The sequence below is a fragment of the Strigops habroptila genome, chromosome 12 (assembly GCF_004027225.2).
Source record: "Strigops habroptila isolate Jane chromosome 12, bStrHab1.2.pri, whole genome shotgun sequence".
NCBI classification, from domain to species: Eukaryota; Metazoa; Chordata; class Aves; order Psittaciformes; family Psittacidae; genus Strigops; species Strigops habroptila.
In genome coordinates, this window is record NC_044288.2 from 4,126,345 (window position 1) to 4,142,759 (window position 16,415).

At 51.9% G+C, this 16,415-nt stretch overlaps 1 protein-coding gene across 37 annotated transcripts in view; it reads right to left on the reverse strand.

The window, feature by feature from the left end:
• EPB41 (erythrocyte membrane protein band 4.1) overlaps nt 1-16,415 on the reverse strand; it is a 95,971-nt gene that overhangs the window by 45,467 nt on the left and 34,089 nt on the right. For 34 of the 37 annotated variants that reach the window (XM_032920238.1, XM_032920237.1, XM_030503725.1 and 31 more), the window contains exons 2-3: nt 4,412-4,880; nt 1,757-1,987 (exon numbers count right to left, since the gene is read on the reverse strand). In XM_032920238.1, the coding sequence (XP_032776129.1) occupies nt 1,757-1,987; nt 4,412-4,873 (693 nt within the window). In that variant the 5' untranslated portion in view covers nt 4,874-4,880. Of the gene's footprint in view, nt 1-1,756; nt 1,988-4,411; nt 4,881-4,980; nt 5,003-16,415 lie in introns of those variants that run through there. The other 3 variants (XM_030503728.1, XM_030503721.1, XM_030503707.1) reach the window with 2 other exon arrangements.

Sequence of the window (16,415 nt, forward strand, 5' to 3'; positions counted from 1 at the left end):
TGCTGGAGCGAGGCCAGAGGAGGCCCCGGAGCTGCTGCGAGGGCTGGAGCAGCTCTGCTCTGGAGCCAGGCTGAGAGAGCTGCGCTGGGGCAGCCTGGAGAAGAGAAGGCTCCTGAAGGGGAGACCTTAGAGCAGCTCCAGTGCCTAAAGGGGCTCCAGGAAACCTGGAGAGGGGCTTTGGACAAGGGCCTGTAGGGACAGGACAAGGGGAATGGCTTTAACCTGCCAGAGGGGAGATTGAGACGAGCTCTGAGGCAGAAGTTCCTCCCTGTGAGGGTGCTGAGGCGCTGGCACAGGGTGCCCAGAGAAGCTGTGGCTGCCCCATCCCTGGCAGTGTTCAAGGCCAGGTTGGACACAGGGGCTTGGAGCAACCTGCTCTAGTGGAAGGTGTCCCTGCCCGTGGCAGGGGTTGGAACTGGATGAGCTTTAAGGTCCCTTCCAACCCAAACCAGTCTGGGATTCTATGGTTCTTGGATACAGGCATTTGTGCTGGTCTTTGCCTACACTGTTCCAATTCCTCCCTGATTAAGTCTTAGTAAATTCTCAAAATACTGGAGTAGGATTCTGTTTGTGTTAAAGCTGAGGGTACTTGTCAAGGCAACAGTGTCCCACCGAGAGCAGCTCCTCTTAATCCCCACCACGACTCTCTCAACCTACAGAAAGAGACTTAAACCTCCTGCTCGAATCAGGACCAACCACCCCACCACCATCCCTGCCGCCTGCCAGGATGAACAGGCAGCAAACACACACACAAAGCCCCAGCGAGCTGCCACCAGCGCTTCAGGGAACACTTTCCTGCCAGGGGCTGCACACACAATTCCTGCCAATGGGAAGGGGATCGGGACAGCAACGCTCCGAGTGGATCCCAGGCAGCACCAGCAGCGGCGCCGCTACACAAAGGGCCAGCACTGACCTACTTGCCCAGGACCAGCCAAGGTAACATCCCTGTGCCCACATCCCCTCTCCTGGCCCATTGAGCCAGCAGGATTGGGGAAAAACAAGCTGATGGAGTGTGCCTGAATGGGAAGAACTGGATTATTAATATTCCAGACAAGTACTTTAATACTGAAATGGGGATTTCTGCTGGCTTTTTATTGCCCTGGCAGCAAGACAGCCCTGGGAGAGAACGCACAAAATAAAGCAGAAGAAAAGCTCTCAGCTGAAGGGGTTTGCAGTGCTGTAAGTCACCATAATCACTTTAAATTGTTTACTGTTGTAAACAACTTAGACAACAACATAATCACTTCAAATTGTTTTATTCAAGTGCAGGCTAAACACTGCATGTTGTTCTGCACATCCAAGCTCCTGGAGCTATGTCAGCCAGCAGCCTGATAAGCAAAGGTACCTTGGGTGAACAGGAAAGCATAAATCCAGCTGCCAACCCATTTCATTCAAAGGAAAGGGGCACAAGGTATTCGGATAAGCCCAACCTAACATAAAAACCTAAACTCTAGCCTGGGATACAAATGAAAGATGAAGAGCAAATTAAGATAATGTGTCCCCCCCACACCTTTACACAGCAAGGCACCCTGGAAATGGTAGAATAATGAAAGCAGGATTCCTGGGCACTAGAGAGTTTTACAACACTAATAAGTTGTTCCAGCTCACAGCAAGATTGTTCTGCAGTAAAACCTGTCATGTAATTCACTGGCAGCAAATTAGGCTCCTATTAAATCATGGTTGTGGTGATTTTTCTAGGGGAGAAGAAGGGAGAGGGAAAAGAGGAGAAGCAGAAACAAGCCCCTACAGTACTTACATCCATGGCACACTCAAAAAGGGTGTCATCCAGCAAGACGACTTTGCAGTACATGTTTCTGTGTCTTTTTACTGCTTTCTGGGCAGCTTTCAAATCCTTGTCTGCTTTGGGCTCCGGAGTCTCTTGCTTGGGCTCTGGCTTGGCGCTCTCTTCCTTTCCTTCACCTCCTTCCTTGCCCCCGAGGTCTCTGGGGTCCAGCTCCTGGTCGTCCCTCCTCTCCTCCTGTGCAGGCTGAAACCCCACATCACCCAAGTTGCAAATGAGAAGCGTCAAACAAAAAGAACATCACATGAAATAAGCATTGCAAAGGTGCACTGCAGGGCTGGGATCTCACCCCACCATGAGTTATCTGACTTCAGTGTGTGAGCTGGGACCTGGAGCAGCAGCTTGGCTGGGCAAGGGAATGCTATTCATTTTTAAAGCTTTTCAAGTCATTCTCAAGTCTTCACTTAAGAAAGGATGTAATAAAACAGAAAAAGGGGATGATTAGAGGAATCGAGGCAGATTACATCATGCAAATCTTAACAGCAGCACCTTTTGGCTAGTTCTTCCCTGTGAGGGTGCTGAGGCGCTGGCACAGGGTGCCCAGAGAAGCTGTGGCTGCCCCATCCCTGGCAGTGTTCAAGGCCAGGTTGGACACAGGGGCTTGGAGCAACCTGCTCTAGTGGAAGGTGTCCCTGCCCGTGGCAGGGGTTGGACCTGGATGAGCCTTAAGGTCCCTTCAACCCAAACCAGTCTGGGATTCTATGATCTGAGCTGACTGAGCAGCTCTTTGCTACCAAAAAGGGAAGGCAGCCTTCGTGCCACCCTCCCTTTGCCTAACAAAGCACATTGTGAGTCAGTTTAATTCACGAAAATAGCAGCAAGAGCTGCAGTTTGGGGGCAGGAGGAGGAAGGAAGCTGCTTGGGGTTTTTCACTGCCATTTCAGCAGGTTAAATGAGTTCACAGCAGCTCTGACAAGTGCTGGAAGTGACTCGTTGCAGCAGGAGCACGCAGCCGTGGCCGAGCAAGAGCAGAACCGTGTCTTTTCAGCCCATCGCATCTCATGAAATCAAACCCAGGCACAACTGTACTGAGGTATTTAAAACCTAAATAATGGCCACAAGCTGCTGACTTCTGTCCCAGCAGGGCTGGGACAATCGGGAGCAGGGAATCAGTCAAAGCCACTGTAATGCCCCTGGGTCAGCATTTATCAAACAGGCAGCACCTCTCCAAATGCTGTCACAGCACAAATATCTGCCGAGTGTCACGGTTCAAACAGCCCCTGACGTTGAGCTGAAATAAGAGCTAAAAGAAAAAGCACAAATGCTTCGCCTGAAGCGAACAGCCCGTGGTGAAGGAAGGCTGTGGTGCACGCTCCCATGCGGAAAATCCAAGTTAAAGAGAGAAAGAAATCAGGGATTTCCTCTTAAAACACAATTCTGGGCTGATATTGCCTGAAAATCTCCAGCTCCTGCCCCTTGTGCTAATGCCACCCAACTCAGAGGTACAAAACATGAGCAGAGCCCGTGGTTCTCCCAGCCTCAGAGATTTGGGCAAAGAAAGAGAAAGGTGTTACTTGCTACTTCCCCTCCAGCTTTGTCATGTTAAGGAGGTGGATTTACAACTACTCCTGCAGTTGGCAGTGCTCTAACTTGTCAAGTACTGCTCCAAAAGTTTGCAGGTACGGTTGGATGTGGCTCTGGGCAACCTGGTCTAGTGAAACGATGTCCCTGCTCACTGCAGGGGGTTGGATGAGATGAGCTTGGAAGGTCCCTTCCAACCCAAACTGTTCCATGATTCTGTGTAACACCTCTCTGGAGCCTGTTCAGAACTTAAGGGTAAATAATCCACATTTCACCACCAACGGGCCAGGACTCTCACAGAGGTTGGTTGGGTGTGAGGAGAAGGGGCACCCACCTTTCTCCAACTCCAGGCAACCACTAGTAACAGCAGAGCTGAAACTCCCTATGGAGTAAGAGAGGACGTGCAACACCTCCAGCTCAATACCAGCTGCACTTGGTGAGTGTCTCTGGGTGGCTCTGCCTCAGGTTCTACCATGCTTTAAAGACTTCACATAGAATGAGCCTGGCTGTAAAGAGCAGCCACCAGACAGCTCGGAGGAGCTGGGCTCAGCCCACGTGCTCTGCGGAAATCCCTATGTGATGCATAAGCAGAAAATATTGGTATTTGGCAGGCTCAGCACCAGCCTGGATTGAGCAGATGACCAAGTCATCATCCACACCGTGCTTGTAGTCCTTGAAGCTGCAGAAATCCTTTCCTAAATCCATGTCCTCTTGCAATCACCCCTCATGCCACGGACCTGCCTCTCCTCTGCACCACCAAGGACATCCCAATGAGCAAGCTCTGTCATGAATTATGAACTTGAACCCTAGTTCTGATGGGACTTCCCACCCCTCAGCAGAGTGGAGGCGGCACGGGGCATTTTGAGTTATGCTGTGAAGTGTGAGCACAATTTCAGGAGCAGGACAGGCTGACACAGGAATGCAAGAGCGGGAAGCACACGATGCAATGCGGACAAGAGCCTTTCTAGCATCTCATGAGCTTTTCTCATCAAGCTTTCCATCCTAGGACACAAAGTTTTTACAGCTTTGGCTAAAAAGACACATTTTGCAGCACAGGAGGGAGCACACCACACAGAGCAGGGTATTTACCTGTGTTTCTGCACTGCTTAAGGAATGGAGATCTAGCGATGGATCGGTTTTGAGCTCAGGCTCAGGAGCTGCAATTGGGGCTTTCACCAGGATGTCTTCATCAGGGCTGGCTCCTAATCCTGGGTCTTTCTGGTCACCTCCTGCCTCTTTAGGAGCATCACTGTCTTTGTCCTCTTCGGACACCTGAGACTTGGGTCTCCTGAGCAAGGATGAGAAGAGGCGGGAGAGGCCCCGGCCCTCGGAGGAGCGGCGCTCCTTCTTGCTCTGCTCCTCGGGTGCTGGTGTGTCGCTGTTGGAGGCCTTCTGCTTCAGCCCCACCACAGGCTGTCCCCCCGACGTCTGCCGAGCCCCTTCCTCTAGGGCAGCCTCTTGCTTTTGTGTTTCAGCAGCTCCTTCCTCCTCCTTGGCTTGCTGCTGCTCCGAGCTGTCGGCCTCCGCCGCTAGGCTCTTCTCTGTTGTCATGATGATGCTGTAAGAGAGGTGCAAAGGTCTCAGTCAAGAGCTTTCTGGTATTAGGTCTGCATTAAGCTGTTCAAGGCAAGCCACAAGCACAGACACACCGTGTTCACCAGTCACACCACCCTGTCCTGCCAACTGCAGCCTACAAAGTCATTAAGAGCAAAACCACTCTTTCTGCTAAGGTTTGCTTTGATAGAAACATCTCTATTGACGTCTGACCACGCATCTTCCACCACAACTGACTCCAAACTGTCACATATCCTGGCACCAGGTCTGCTGCCTGATGAGAGCAGATGATTAAAAACGGGAACAAGATGAGGGGAAGGGAGGAGATGGCTGAAGGTCTTGCTCCACAGGGCTGTTCTGAGGTCCCCTCTTCCTCCACGTCCCCGTTCCCCTCCGGCAGCACTGACTGTGAGCAGAGCAGATGAGGACATGCACATGACCAGGCAACCTTCCTCCTACCACGCCATGCCAAAACCCCAGACGGCCCATGATGGCTTGTGGTGTCACAGTGTCCTTCACCCCTGCAGCTGGAAGGAGAAATGTGCTGCTGGAGAGAAAACTCACACAGTCAAAGGGAGCCCAAAACTGTGTGGCCATGAATTGTAAGAGCTGCTCACTTCTGAATGTGCCTGAAAGAGGCCACAGATCCTCACCATGAACTACAAATGGGGATACCTAAATGTGATGAACCACACTGCTGCTCTGCCTGCACAGTGCTCATCAGTGCTGATCAACTCCATTGACCTGCACAGGACAGGTCCAGCGGAGCTGAGCAGGCTTCAGGATTCACAAGGTCTTCCAGTGCCTAAAGGGGCTCCAGGAAACCTGGAGAGGGGCTTTGGACAAGGGCCTGAAGGGACAGGCCAAGGGGAATGGCTTTAACCTGCCAGAGGGGAGATTGAGATGAGCTCTGAGGCAGAAGCTCTTCCCTGTGAGGGTGCTGAGGCGCTGGCACAGGGTGCCCAGAGAAGCTGTGGCTGCCCCACCCCTGGCAGTGTTCAAGGCCAGGTTGGACACAGGGGTTTGGAGCAACCTGCTCTAGTGGAAGGTGTCCCTGCCCGTGGCAGGGGTTGGAGCTGGATGAGCTTTAAGGTCCCTTCCAACACAAACCAGGCTGGGAATCTATGATACGATTCTATGCTGCCTGCCTTGCACACTGGAACGATGCAAAATGAAAAGGCTCCAAAGCATCTCCATAACAGGGAGCAGATTTCCTCAGAGCTGTTCAGCTGATGCAATGTTTATTTCAACTTTAGCCTGGGCTGTTGACACAGAAAGATGGAAATCACATGGGAAGAATATTTCGGGTATAAAGAGGACCTAAAATAATCACACTTTAGAGAGGACAGGACTAACCTTCGCGTGTTGCATCACATGCATCTACAGCAATAAAGTGCCACTGCCCACACAGAACAAAGAGCACCTAATCCAACACATGCCTTTGAATCCTCCAGCCCAAGCCCCACCAAACAATTGCTCCAAACATGCTGAAAAGGAGCATTCCAAGGTGTCACCCTGCTCCATATCACTGCATTCAGCCCTGATTTAACTCCTCCCCATTGCCAAACCACCCGAGTGCCTGAAAGAGAAAAGCCCTCTGAGCTTTCCAAAGTGCTCCTCCCTCGTGTTTAAGGCAAAAGCTTAATGTTGCTCCTAAGGCTGTGGTTAAAACAAAGCAGCACGAGAGACCTTCACTCCATTTGTTTCTCCAGCAATACACATTTCCTAATTTATGAGGTTTGGATCTTGCTTTTTCTCTTGTTTGCAAGGAGAGCTATTGGAAAAGCAGGAATGGTAACCCATGGGCTCAGTGCTCCCAGCGGGGTGATCCGGAGCTGGGTCACATTTGGGACAGGCTGTCTGAACTCTCTGGAACCTCTTCACTTGGACTGAGCCCCACCAGCCAGCTCTGGGGACCAGTGCAGGGCCCATTTAGCCTGCTCTCCTCTCCTGCAGAAACCACATCTGGAGCATCACACCCTCCTCGGAATGCTCCAAATCCAGCCCTCCAAAACCTCCTAGAGCTGCTACCAGGCAGCGCAAGGAATGACAAACCCCCATCACCCCCAGCCCGTGACGCAGGACACAGTCCCCATGGCCAGCTCCCAGGACAAAGCTCCTGAGAGCAAGCTGGATGCATTCGTGGTCCCACCACGAACACACAACAGCAGCAAACTCCCTTCTGCACCAGCTGCCACAGCAGCCTGCTTTGCACTGCTTTGCACTGCTTTGTAGCTGCTTTGTAGCTGCTTCCCACTGTTTGTTTTGAATCAATACGTTTGTAGGAACCGTTATCAGAACACGCGTTGCTCTGCTAAAGGCAGAACGGAGGCTGCTGAGATGATGGCTGCAGGGAGGGCACAGCTGAAGAGCAGCTCTTATCAGCCGCAGCAAACAGGAGGGACAGTCCACATCCACAAACACACACTTCCTCTGGACGTAGTTTTCTCTCGTTAAATCCCAACAATTCCAGAACAAGGGATGTTTACTTGTGTAGGTTCCAAAGCTGCAGCCACGGACCTTTCCCAACACAGCTGATGGGTCCCACCAGTGATGAGCAAACATCTTCATGTCATTCCTCTATCCCCCAGGAACAACGTCAGGGCTGGGGCTGCAGAGATGGGCACACAGGAGCCCTTCCCTTCCCAATAAACACCTCATAGCACCAGTTACCTGCCAGCACCAATAACTCCCTGGGAGCAGCAAACCTCTTGCTGCAAGACCCGAGCGTGCTTCTCCGATGCAGCTGGTGCCCTCCCTTTGAAATGGTTTCCCCCAAGTTCCAAACCAAACCCAGAACTGTGCAGACAATGAACATAACCAAGAGGATGGATCATCTAAAACCAAACAGCACCTTTGCTGCACTGAGATGTTTGTTAAGAGTGAGCAGCAGGTCAAGGAAGGGGATCCTGCCCCTTTATTCTGCTCTCCTGAGACCCCACTTGCAGCACTGTGTGCAGTGCTGGTGTCCCCAACATAAGGACATGGAGCTGCTGGAGCAAGTCCAGAGAAGGCCACAAGGATGCTCAGGGGCTGGAGCACCTCCTGTATGGAGACAGGCTGAGAACATTGGGGCTGTTCAGCCTGGAGAAGAGAAGCTGCGTGGAGACCTCAGAGCAGCTTCCAGGGTCTGAAGGGGGCTACAAGGATGCTGGGGAGGGACCTTCATCAGGGACTGTAGCAATAGGACAAGGGGTGATGGGTTTAAACTGAAACAGGGGAAGATATAAGGTTAGATATAAGGAAGAAGGTTAGATATAAGGAAGATATAACCTGAAACACGCTAGATATAAGGAAGAAGTTCTTCCCTGTGAGGGTGCTGAGGCGCTGGCACAGGGTGCCCAGAGAAGCTGTGGCTGCCCCATCCCTGGCAGTGTTCAAGGCCAGGTTGGACACAGGGGCTTGGAGCAACCTGCTCTAGTGGAAGGTGTCCCTGCCCGTGGCAGGGGTTGGAGCTGGATGAGCTTTAAGGTCCCTTCAACCCAAACTGTGATTCTAAGCAGTGTTGTTTCCAACCCAGCCCACAGCAGAACCAACACAAGGAGCACGGTTCCTGCTCCATTGCTCAACACTTTACTTGGAGAAGACACTGCCACAGCCACCCCACAAGCAGGTTTGAATTTAAACCCCATTTTCTTCCACCCCTATTCCCCAGGGCAGCTCTGCAGAGCCTGCGGGGGCCTCGGGAGCTCCCTGGATGCTGGAGGAGGATGCTCTGCTCTTGTGGGAGCACCCAAGCAGTGCTGCTCACCTCCCGCTCTGTGCTGCCGTGTAGGAAATGCTGGATTTGGGGGTTCTGTCTGGCAGAGGATGAGGGTTTGATGCCAGACAGCCTGAAAAAGGCAGCTCTTCACAAGTCGGGTGTAGAGAAGGCGTTTCACGCCACGGCAATAACCAAACCACAGCAAAACTTCGCGCTGATCCCACACGGAGATCTCAGGGTAGGAATCCCATTGGAAAAGAGCTCAAGCACGTGTTTATATTTAATCATTACCAAGTTTAAGAACATCCTACTCCGGATAAGAAGAATTTAGCAACAGGAAGCAAGCTGAAGGTAACTAAACACACCCAGAGCAGCCTGTGGGGAGAAGACAAACGGGCTTCATCCCACCTCCCCTGCGCCAGAGCAGCCCCCAGAAGAGGAGCTGGACCTGCTGGTGCCCCACAGCACCACCAGGAAGGTCAGTGCTTTGGTGGGGAGGAGGGAGCCCCACATCTCTTCTTAAAAGGCAACTCTGAACACCCAACGTCAAAGCAAACTGCTACAGGGGCATCTTGTGAACCTGCTGTCCCCTGCACACCCTCCAGCCACCCAAATATCCTGAGACACTGCTCTTAACGACAGCAATTCAGCCCTGCTTCAGTCCAAGGGCAGGGCTGTGCAGAGCACACAATATCTCATACCTCTGCCTCAAAATCCTTTCAACGATACAGACTTGAGGCTTAAAAGAAGTGCAAGGGCTCAATGTTCCTCCTGTTCCTAATACCCATAGTTCAATTGCAGAATCATGGAATGGTTTGGGTTGGAAGGGACCTTAAAGCTCCTCCAGCTCCAACCCGCTGCCACGGGCAGGGACACCTTCCACTAGAGCAGGTTGCTCCAAGCCCCTGTGTCCAACCTGGCCTTGAGAAGTCAAATCATTCCCCTCTTCCAGCCTGCACAAGTTTATCTACAACCCAGGTTTTCGAGCAGCTCATCAGATCCCTGGAGCTGTCAAGAAAGCCATCAAGCCTGGAGGATGCCAAATTACTCACTGTGCAAGTGCTCCTGGAAGGTTGTCATTAAGTGATGGTGTGTTAGTTCTCTGGAAATAAGGATGCTGCTCATTTGGGTTGTTTCATGACAAGTTACAGAGGCTCAAAGAAACACTAATATTTAGATACGTGTCTATCACTGTCTCCTACCTGTTAGCACGCTCCAAGTCTCTCTTATTAAGGCACACAAATAACTGGAGTCATAGGAAAATCTTCCTTATCCCTGTTTCCAAGCCTGGAAAAACAACGTATGGCTCATGCCATAACTTAATTCTCAGTGGTTTAGGCTTTCAGAGAGAGAAGAAAAAGGACTTTCCAGTGGGCAGGTTCATTTCTCGGAAGCACAACCCATTGCACAGCAATGCCCAGCGCCAGATAATGGTGATCACGCTGCTGGAACAAACTGTCTTGACCTTCCTACCCAAAACTGTGGCTTCACTGCTGCTCCAACCAGGGCTGGGGACAATGAGAAGAGAGGAATTCTGCTAAAACCAGGCAAAAATCAAACAGTTCCAGCAAGCGTGGGGGTATTTTTAACAAAACCGCGTTCCTTCCCATTTCATAACGGTGTGAAAGTGCAGAATTCCGCAGGGAAACTCTGCAACAGGGAGCACAGGCTGACAGTTCAGTCTGCTCAAGACGTGGTGTGTGTGCAACAAACCTGCGTGTGCGGGTGGGAGAGGAGGAAACCGCAGCTGCCAGCAGCAGGACTCACCCTGCGTATGTTCCAGTTACGTGTCCTACCCGTGTGAGTAACTACAAATACTCAGCAGAGAGCTGTTTGTTTGGGCTGGTTTTACACCCAGTAAGAAATCCAAATGCAATAAGCCTCTCTATAAGGAACATAAACAGCTTTCAAATGCTGTAAAGCACCAGAACCTTTCAAGATGTACTTTAGCATCTTTTCTAAGAGGAATAATAAGCGCTGGAGTTCTATAACCCCTGTTAGAATTAACACGCATCATCTTTTTGTGCTGGCTCTTCGGGTCCTGAACAAAAGGGATGCTGTTGCTCAGCCCCCAATGCTGGAGGCTAACAGGAGCCTTCAGGGGGAAAATAAACCCTCCAGCACAACACAGATGGCACGTTACAACCGCCCGGATTTACTTCTCATAGCCCTCGTGATGTGCTGCGTGTCGGCAGCACCGTGCCCCTCGCTCATCTCTTGCTATCGTGGAGCTTTGCTATTGAAATGAGGGCAAGAAATAGTAGCTCACCATCTGCTGAAAGCAAATCATTTATGGCAAATTGAAGACTGGGCTTAGAAAATGACCGGACTAAATGGAGCAGTAAGTGCATTACAACCGAAGGGAGGCAGGGAGCTCCTCCCTTCTATCCTCAGAAATCCTCTTGGATGCTACAGAATTCCTAATGCAGGCTTTGCTCAGTGGGAAAGTGCTGAAATTTAAATTAAAGCATGTGCTTGTCACTGGAGCCTTGTCCACAGCAATGGCTTTGGAAAGGCTGCCCATGAGGGACCTGTTAAGAAAACTCACTTAAACTTGGAGCTGCTGGGCCCAGAACAGCCCCATGGGGCAGACACACACACACCAGGCTGCCAGCACACAAAGCTGCTCATAGACAATCCTTCCTCATGTTGCAACGCAGGAGCAGATCAGTAGTTTGCTGAGAAGACCAAGAAAACTGTTGGTTTAATACAAGTGTTGCTTCCTTCTCCTTGGTGAGCAGCAGAAGCAATTCTTGGGGCTCTCCTTCAACAGAGACGCGAGCAGGAACAACATGGTTTTGCCTCCAATGCACCGCTCTGCCAAACCTTTCCCTCTGCACCACCAAGCCTCCAAACAACCCAACCACACCAAATCCCCATGGATGAAACAGCAGCTCGGCCTCCCAGGCAGCAGTGACACCAAAACCCTCCTCTGCAGAAGGAGGGAGGGAGGGAGGGAGGGACCGCAGGCGCCATCCCCACCCGCGGGCACTGGGGAGCTCTCCGTGCAGTCAGCAGAGAGCAGAGAGCATCCCGGGGCTCCCTGCCACGGAGACAGGGAGCAGGGGCAGCCCGGCACCACGGAACAGGCAGGCACCAGCAACCTGTGCAAACAGGAGCAGGGGGGACGGTGCAGCCCGTGTGCTTGTGGGGGGACCGTGAGCGAGCAGCTCCATCAGAAGAGAACAACGCCATGGACATCATCCCAGCAGGTCATTCCATCACAGCCACTCCTGACTCGCACTGAAGGAATACTCAGGGTGCACTGGTGACAATGACAGCAAAACAGAGGTGATAACGCCAGCCCCATGCCTCTCCCTCCAGCAGCACGCCACTTCTAGAGCAACAGTTCAACAGAAAGCAGCAATAGATCCCCATCAACTCAATAGGATTTTCTGCCATGCATTATTCATAAGGCTTTTTTTTCTATCCCTGCCTGAACACAGATGTGTTTACTCACACTGTGCCTCATTTACACTCAAGGTTTCCCATAACAGGGCTCGTTTTCCTTCCTTCCAGTTTTTCAAGCACGAGGGGTAAAGTGCTTTTTGCTTCTGTCATTTTCCTTTTGATTGTTTCCCAACCAAAGCTATAATTAGAACCCCAGAGGGACCTGCACGCTCCTTTGTTGAAGAGCTGCCTGTGAGATAAATACCCTCCCCGAGCACAAACACACACAGAGGCACCTGCCAAGTACATCCCGCTGCAGCTCCGAGAGTCAGGAAGATGCTGGATGCTGAAAGCTCTGACCAGGCTCCATCGCCTGCTGCTGCTCTGCAATGGCTCCAGTTCACTGGTGTGGGCTCCTCACAGAACCAGCAGGGCTGGGAGGGAGCTCTGGAGATCATCGTGTCCAACCCCTGCCAAGGCAGGGCCACCCAGAGCAGGTCACACAGGAACGTGTTGTCCATGGTTGGGTTTCAATGTCTCCAGAGAGGGAGACTCCACAACCCCCCTGGGCAGCCTGTGCCAGGGCTCTGCCACCCTCAATGGAAAGAAGCTCTTCCTCATGTCGAGGTGAAACTTGTTGTGTGTTAGTTTATGGCCATTGATCCTTGTCCTGTCGCTGGGCACCACTGGAAAGAGCCTGGCACCATCCTCCTGGCACCATCCTCCTGGCACCCACCTTTGAGACACTGCTCTGCATTGATGGGATCCCCTCTCAGGCTGCTCTTCTCTGACCAACCAGACCCAGCTCCTGCAATCTCTCCTCATGAGAGAGATGCTCCAGACCCCTGCTCTCCGCTGGACCCACTCCAGCAACAACTTCTCTATCTTGTACTGAGAAGCCCAGAACGGGACACAAGGAGCCCAAACCTGGACATCTCTTCCTCTGCTGTGTGCTGGGACATGGCTCTGAACTGTTTGGTTTGTAGTTTTAGGGCTTCAATCCAATTTGCATTCACCCTGTGCCCCAAATCCATCAGTCACACCCTGGTACAACACCCAGATTCATTAAAAATAACCTCTTGCACCAGTTATTTTTACCTTATTAGATGCACAATAAATGTACAGCATTTAAACTAAAGGAACCACTGACAAGCAGGGCTGGCACAGCCTGTGCCACGTTAGGCTCGCTCTAACCAAGCCCAGGTTAAAGCTGGCTGAAAGCATCCTTAACCCAGCCTTTAGGCTGAGCTTACTGCTTCGAGATTGCCACTGAAAGTTGAGGGATATTTAAACAAATCAGTACGCACCCTAAGGTGATTCCAAGACCTTTTGTCTGGCCATTGCTTCTCCTCCTATGGATATCTCTATGATATCCAAAAATCATAGAATCCCAGACTGGTTTGGGTTGGAAAGGACCTTAAAGCTCCTCCAGCTCCAACCCCTGCCACGGGCAGGGACACCTTCCACTAGAGCAGGTTGCTCCAAGCCCCTGTGTCCAACCTGGCCTTGAACACTGCCAGGGATGGGGCAGCCACAGCTTCTCTGGGCACCCTGTGCCAGCACCTCAGCACCCTCACAGGGAAGAGCTTCTGCCTCAGAGCTCATCTCAATCTCCCCTCTGGCAGGTTAAAGCCATTCCCCTTGGCCTGTCCCTACATCCCTTGTCCAAAGTCACCCTGGGGTGACAGGACTGTGACCTCCCTGAGGCTGCACCCCAGGCAGGGCATGAAAACCCTCCCATCCCCACCAGGAACAGAAACCAAAGGGAGGGAGTGGGAAGCAGCGATGCACTATCTCCTGCACTCAGCAGTCAATCATGCACACATCATGGAGCTCAGCCCCATCACCTCCCCAGAGCTGCTCCTTTCGGTTCCGGATGCGGCCACAGCAAACCCAAGCCCAGCCTCGGCCCCGCAGCCGTTGCCACCAATCTGTGTGTTTGTTTTTTCCAGCCAGCAGTGAAATGAGGCAGCTTTAGTTTTTAATCCCCTTAATTAGGGGTGTGCAGCCATCTTCATTCCTTAATTACACCCATTGACACATCTGATGCAACACATTTACAAACACCCATTTGCACTGAGATGGCTTTGAATCAAACTCGCCTCTTTCCCACACTGCCAGCGGGGAGAAGGCACATCCCGGCATTCCGGATGCTTCAATAGGACACACTCACAGCTTGGAAATGGGATTTTCATTAAATAATCACCTGTTTCTATGAGGATTTAAGCAAGCGGTGACTACAGCACTGAGAAACCACCCGCGGTCTGCTTGAAGCAGCAGCTACTAGATGTTTGCAACTGAAAAGTTACTATTTCAGGCAATACTCTCAACATGGACCAGAGGAGGCCCCGGAGCTGCTGCGAGGGCTGGAGCAGCTCTGCTCTGGAGCCAGGCTGAGAGAGCTGGGCTGGGGCAGCCTGGAGAAGAGAAGGCTCCTTAAGGGGAGACCTTAGAGCAGCTCCAGTGCCTAAAGGGGCTCCAGGAAACCTGGAGAGGGGCTTTGGACAAGGGCCTGCAGGGACAGGACAAGGGGAATGGATTTAACCTGCCAGAGGGGAGATTGAGATGAGCTCTGAGGCAGAAGCTCTTCCCTGTGAGGGTGCTGAGGCGCTGGCACAGACTTTTCCCAGAGAAGCTGTGGCTGCCCCATCCCTGGCAGTGTTCAAGGCCAGGTTGGACACAGGGGCTTGGAGCAACCTGCTCTAGTGGAAGGTGTCCCTGCCCGTGGCAGGGGGTTGGAGCTGGGTGAGCTTTAAGGCCCCTTCCAACCCAAACCGCTCTGGGATTCCATGCTTTCAGTACCTAACCCAGTTCCTTTCGTACATCCCCACTCTGCGGGTCGGTTCAAGGCAGACAACATCACACCACCTCAGTAGCTCAGCTGTTAGGAATCCCTTTGATCCTTTGGGAGAGCAAATACCCAGCGAGCACTTTATTACCACCACTTCTGCTGCTGAACCAAACTAATTACGCTGACACCTTCTGCCTGCCCATGCAGCCATTACAGCTTATCCCGGGGGGGGCTGCTCACTCTTCCTTTGAATTACTACATGGGCCCCCCAGCCTAATGCTCTAATCGCTCCCCAGGACACAGCAGCTGAGCTCCACGTGCAGCCTGGCCTCTCAGTAACAGCAAAGAGCAACCAGGATATTAAATATCATCTGGGGGGGAGGAGAACATAGATTTAAATAATGGGAAGGATGATTCTGTGGCATTGTGAGGGGTTTTAGCACTGCTGGAGACCCAAAGTGCCCTCGCTGGTCCCTGCATCACCCTGTGTTCAGCTCCTGCCCCAACCCTCCTGCTCAGGGTCGCTGTGATCATCTCCGTGCAGGAAATGTGCACAAATGTTGCTTTCTTCAAGCTACAGAAAGGAAAAGGAAGCAGCGTTCACCCTCGGTACCTGCGGGAGGGGAGCACAAGCACTCTCTGCACCACATCACAGGGGCTGTTTGCTCCTACTTTCGGTGCTGCCTTCCCTTCTGCACGGGTGGGTTGGTATGGGAAGGGTGTTGCAGGTTTTGGTTTCACTGAACACACACCAGCAGTGCCACGTTTGAGCAGCTCTCAAGAGGTATTTTGTACGTCTTCAGCTCCCACCTTTGCCACCCAGCACACCAGGAGGACAGAATTAGTGCTGAGCCTCATGCTGGTGCTCCTGGACAGGCCCTGTATTTCTGAATAACATACCTCAGCACCTTCCTCTCCAGCCACACTTAGTTCTGCTGATCCAACAGATCCAACTCTGCAGCCCTTTCAGCCTTCTCCCTTTCATTTTGCATTAACATCCGCACCGGGAGAAGCTCAATATCCCTGCGGGCATCAAGGAGAGCCTGGCCATGAAGACAGGCAGGCAGAGAGCAGAGCCATGTGCTGGGCAAGCAGAGGCATCACTGTGCCATTGGAACCAGCTTTCTCCAGTCCCAGCAGTGCAAGTACCCACCAGCACCACTGCGACCAGCTGAGAAGACAACAGCAAACAGCTCCTGTCTTTTTAAGCACTGCACTGTTTTAAGATGAACGAAGAGCCGCGCAAGACAAAATACTTCCTGTCATAGGGATGAAGTGGATGCAGAAAGCAGCTGCTTTAAGTATTTCCCTGTTAAAACAAAAGGTAGCTGAGGCTGGCACTGTGTTCTGGATAAGCTACTGGTCTTGTGTACACAATTTACCATCCCATTGATACTTCTTTTACAAGCCAGGTCTCAGAATAATCCTTCCTCTGTTCAGAGTGTGCGCAGTGTGTGCACACACGCACCCAACAATACGAGGGCTGTATGAATAAGTGCATGTTGGTTTGGAGAAGCTTTGCTTATTTTTCTCTTTTTTATATTTAAATCCCAGTCGTGCAATTGCTTCATGCACAGCTAAAGCCTCATTGAGCCCAACACTGCTTCATCCACAGCTGAAAGCTCTGCAGGCTCCTGGGGACTCAGCATGGCTCG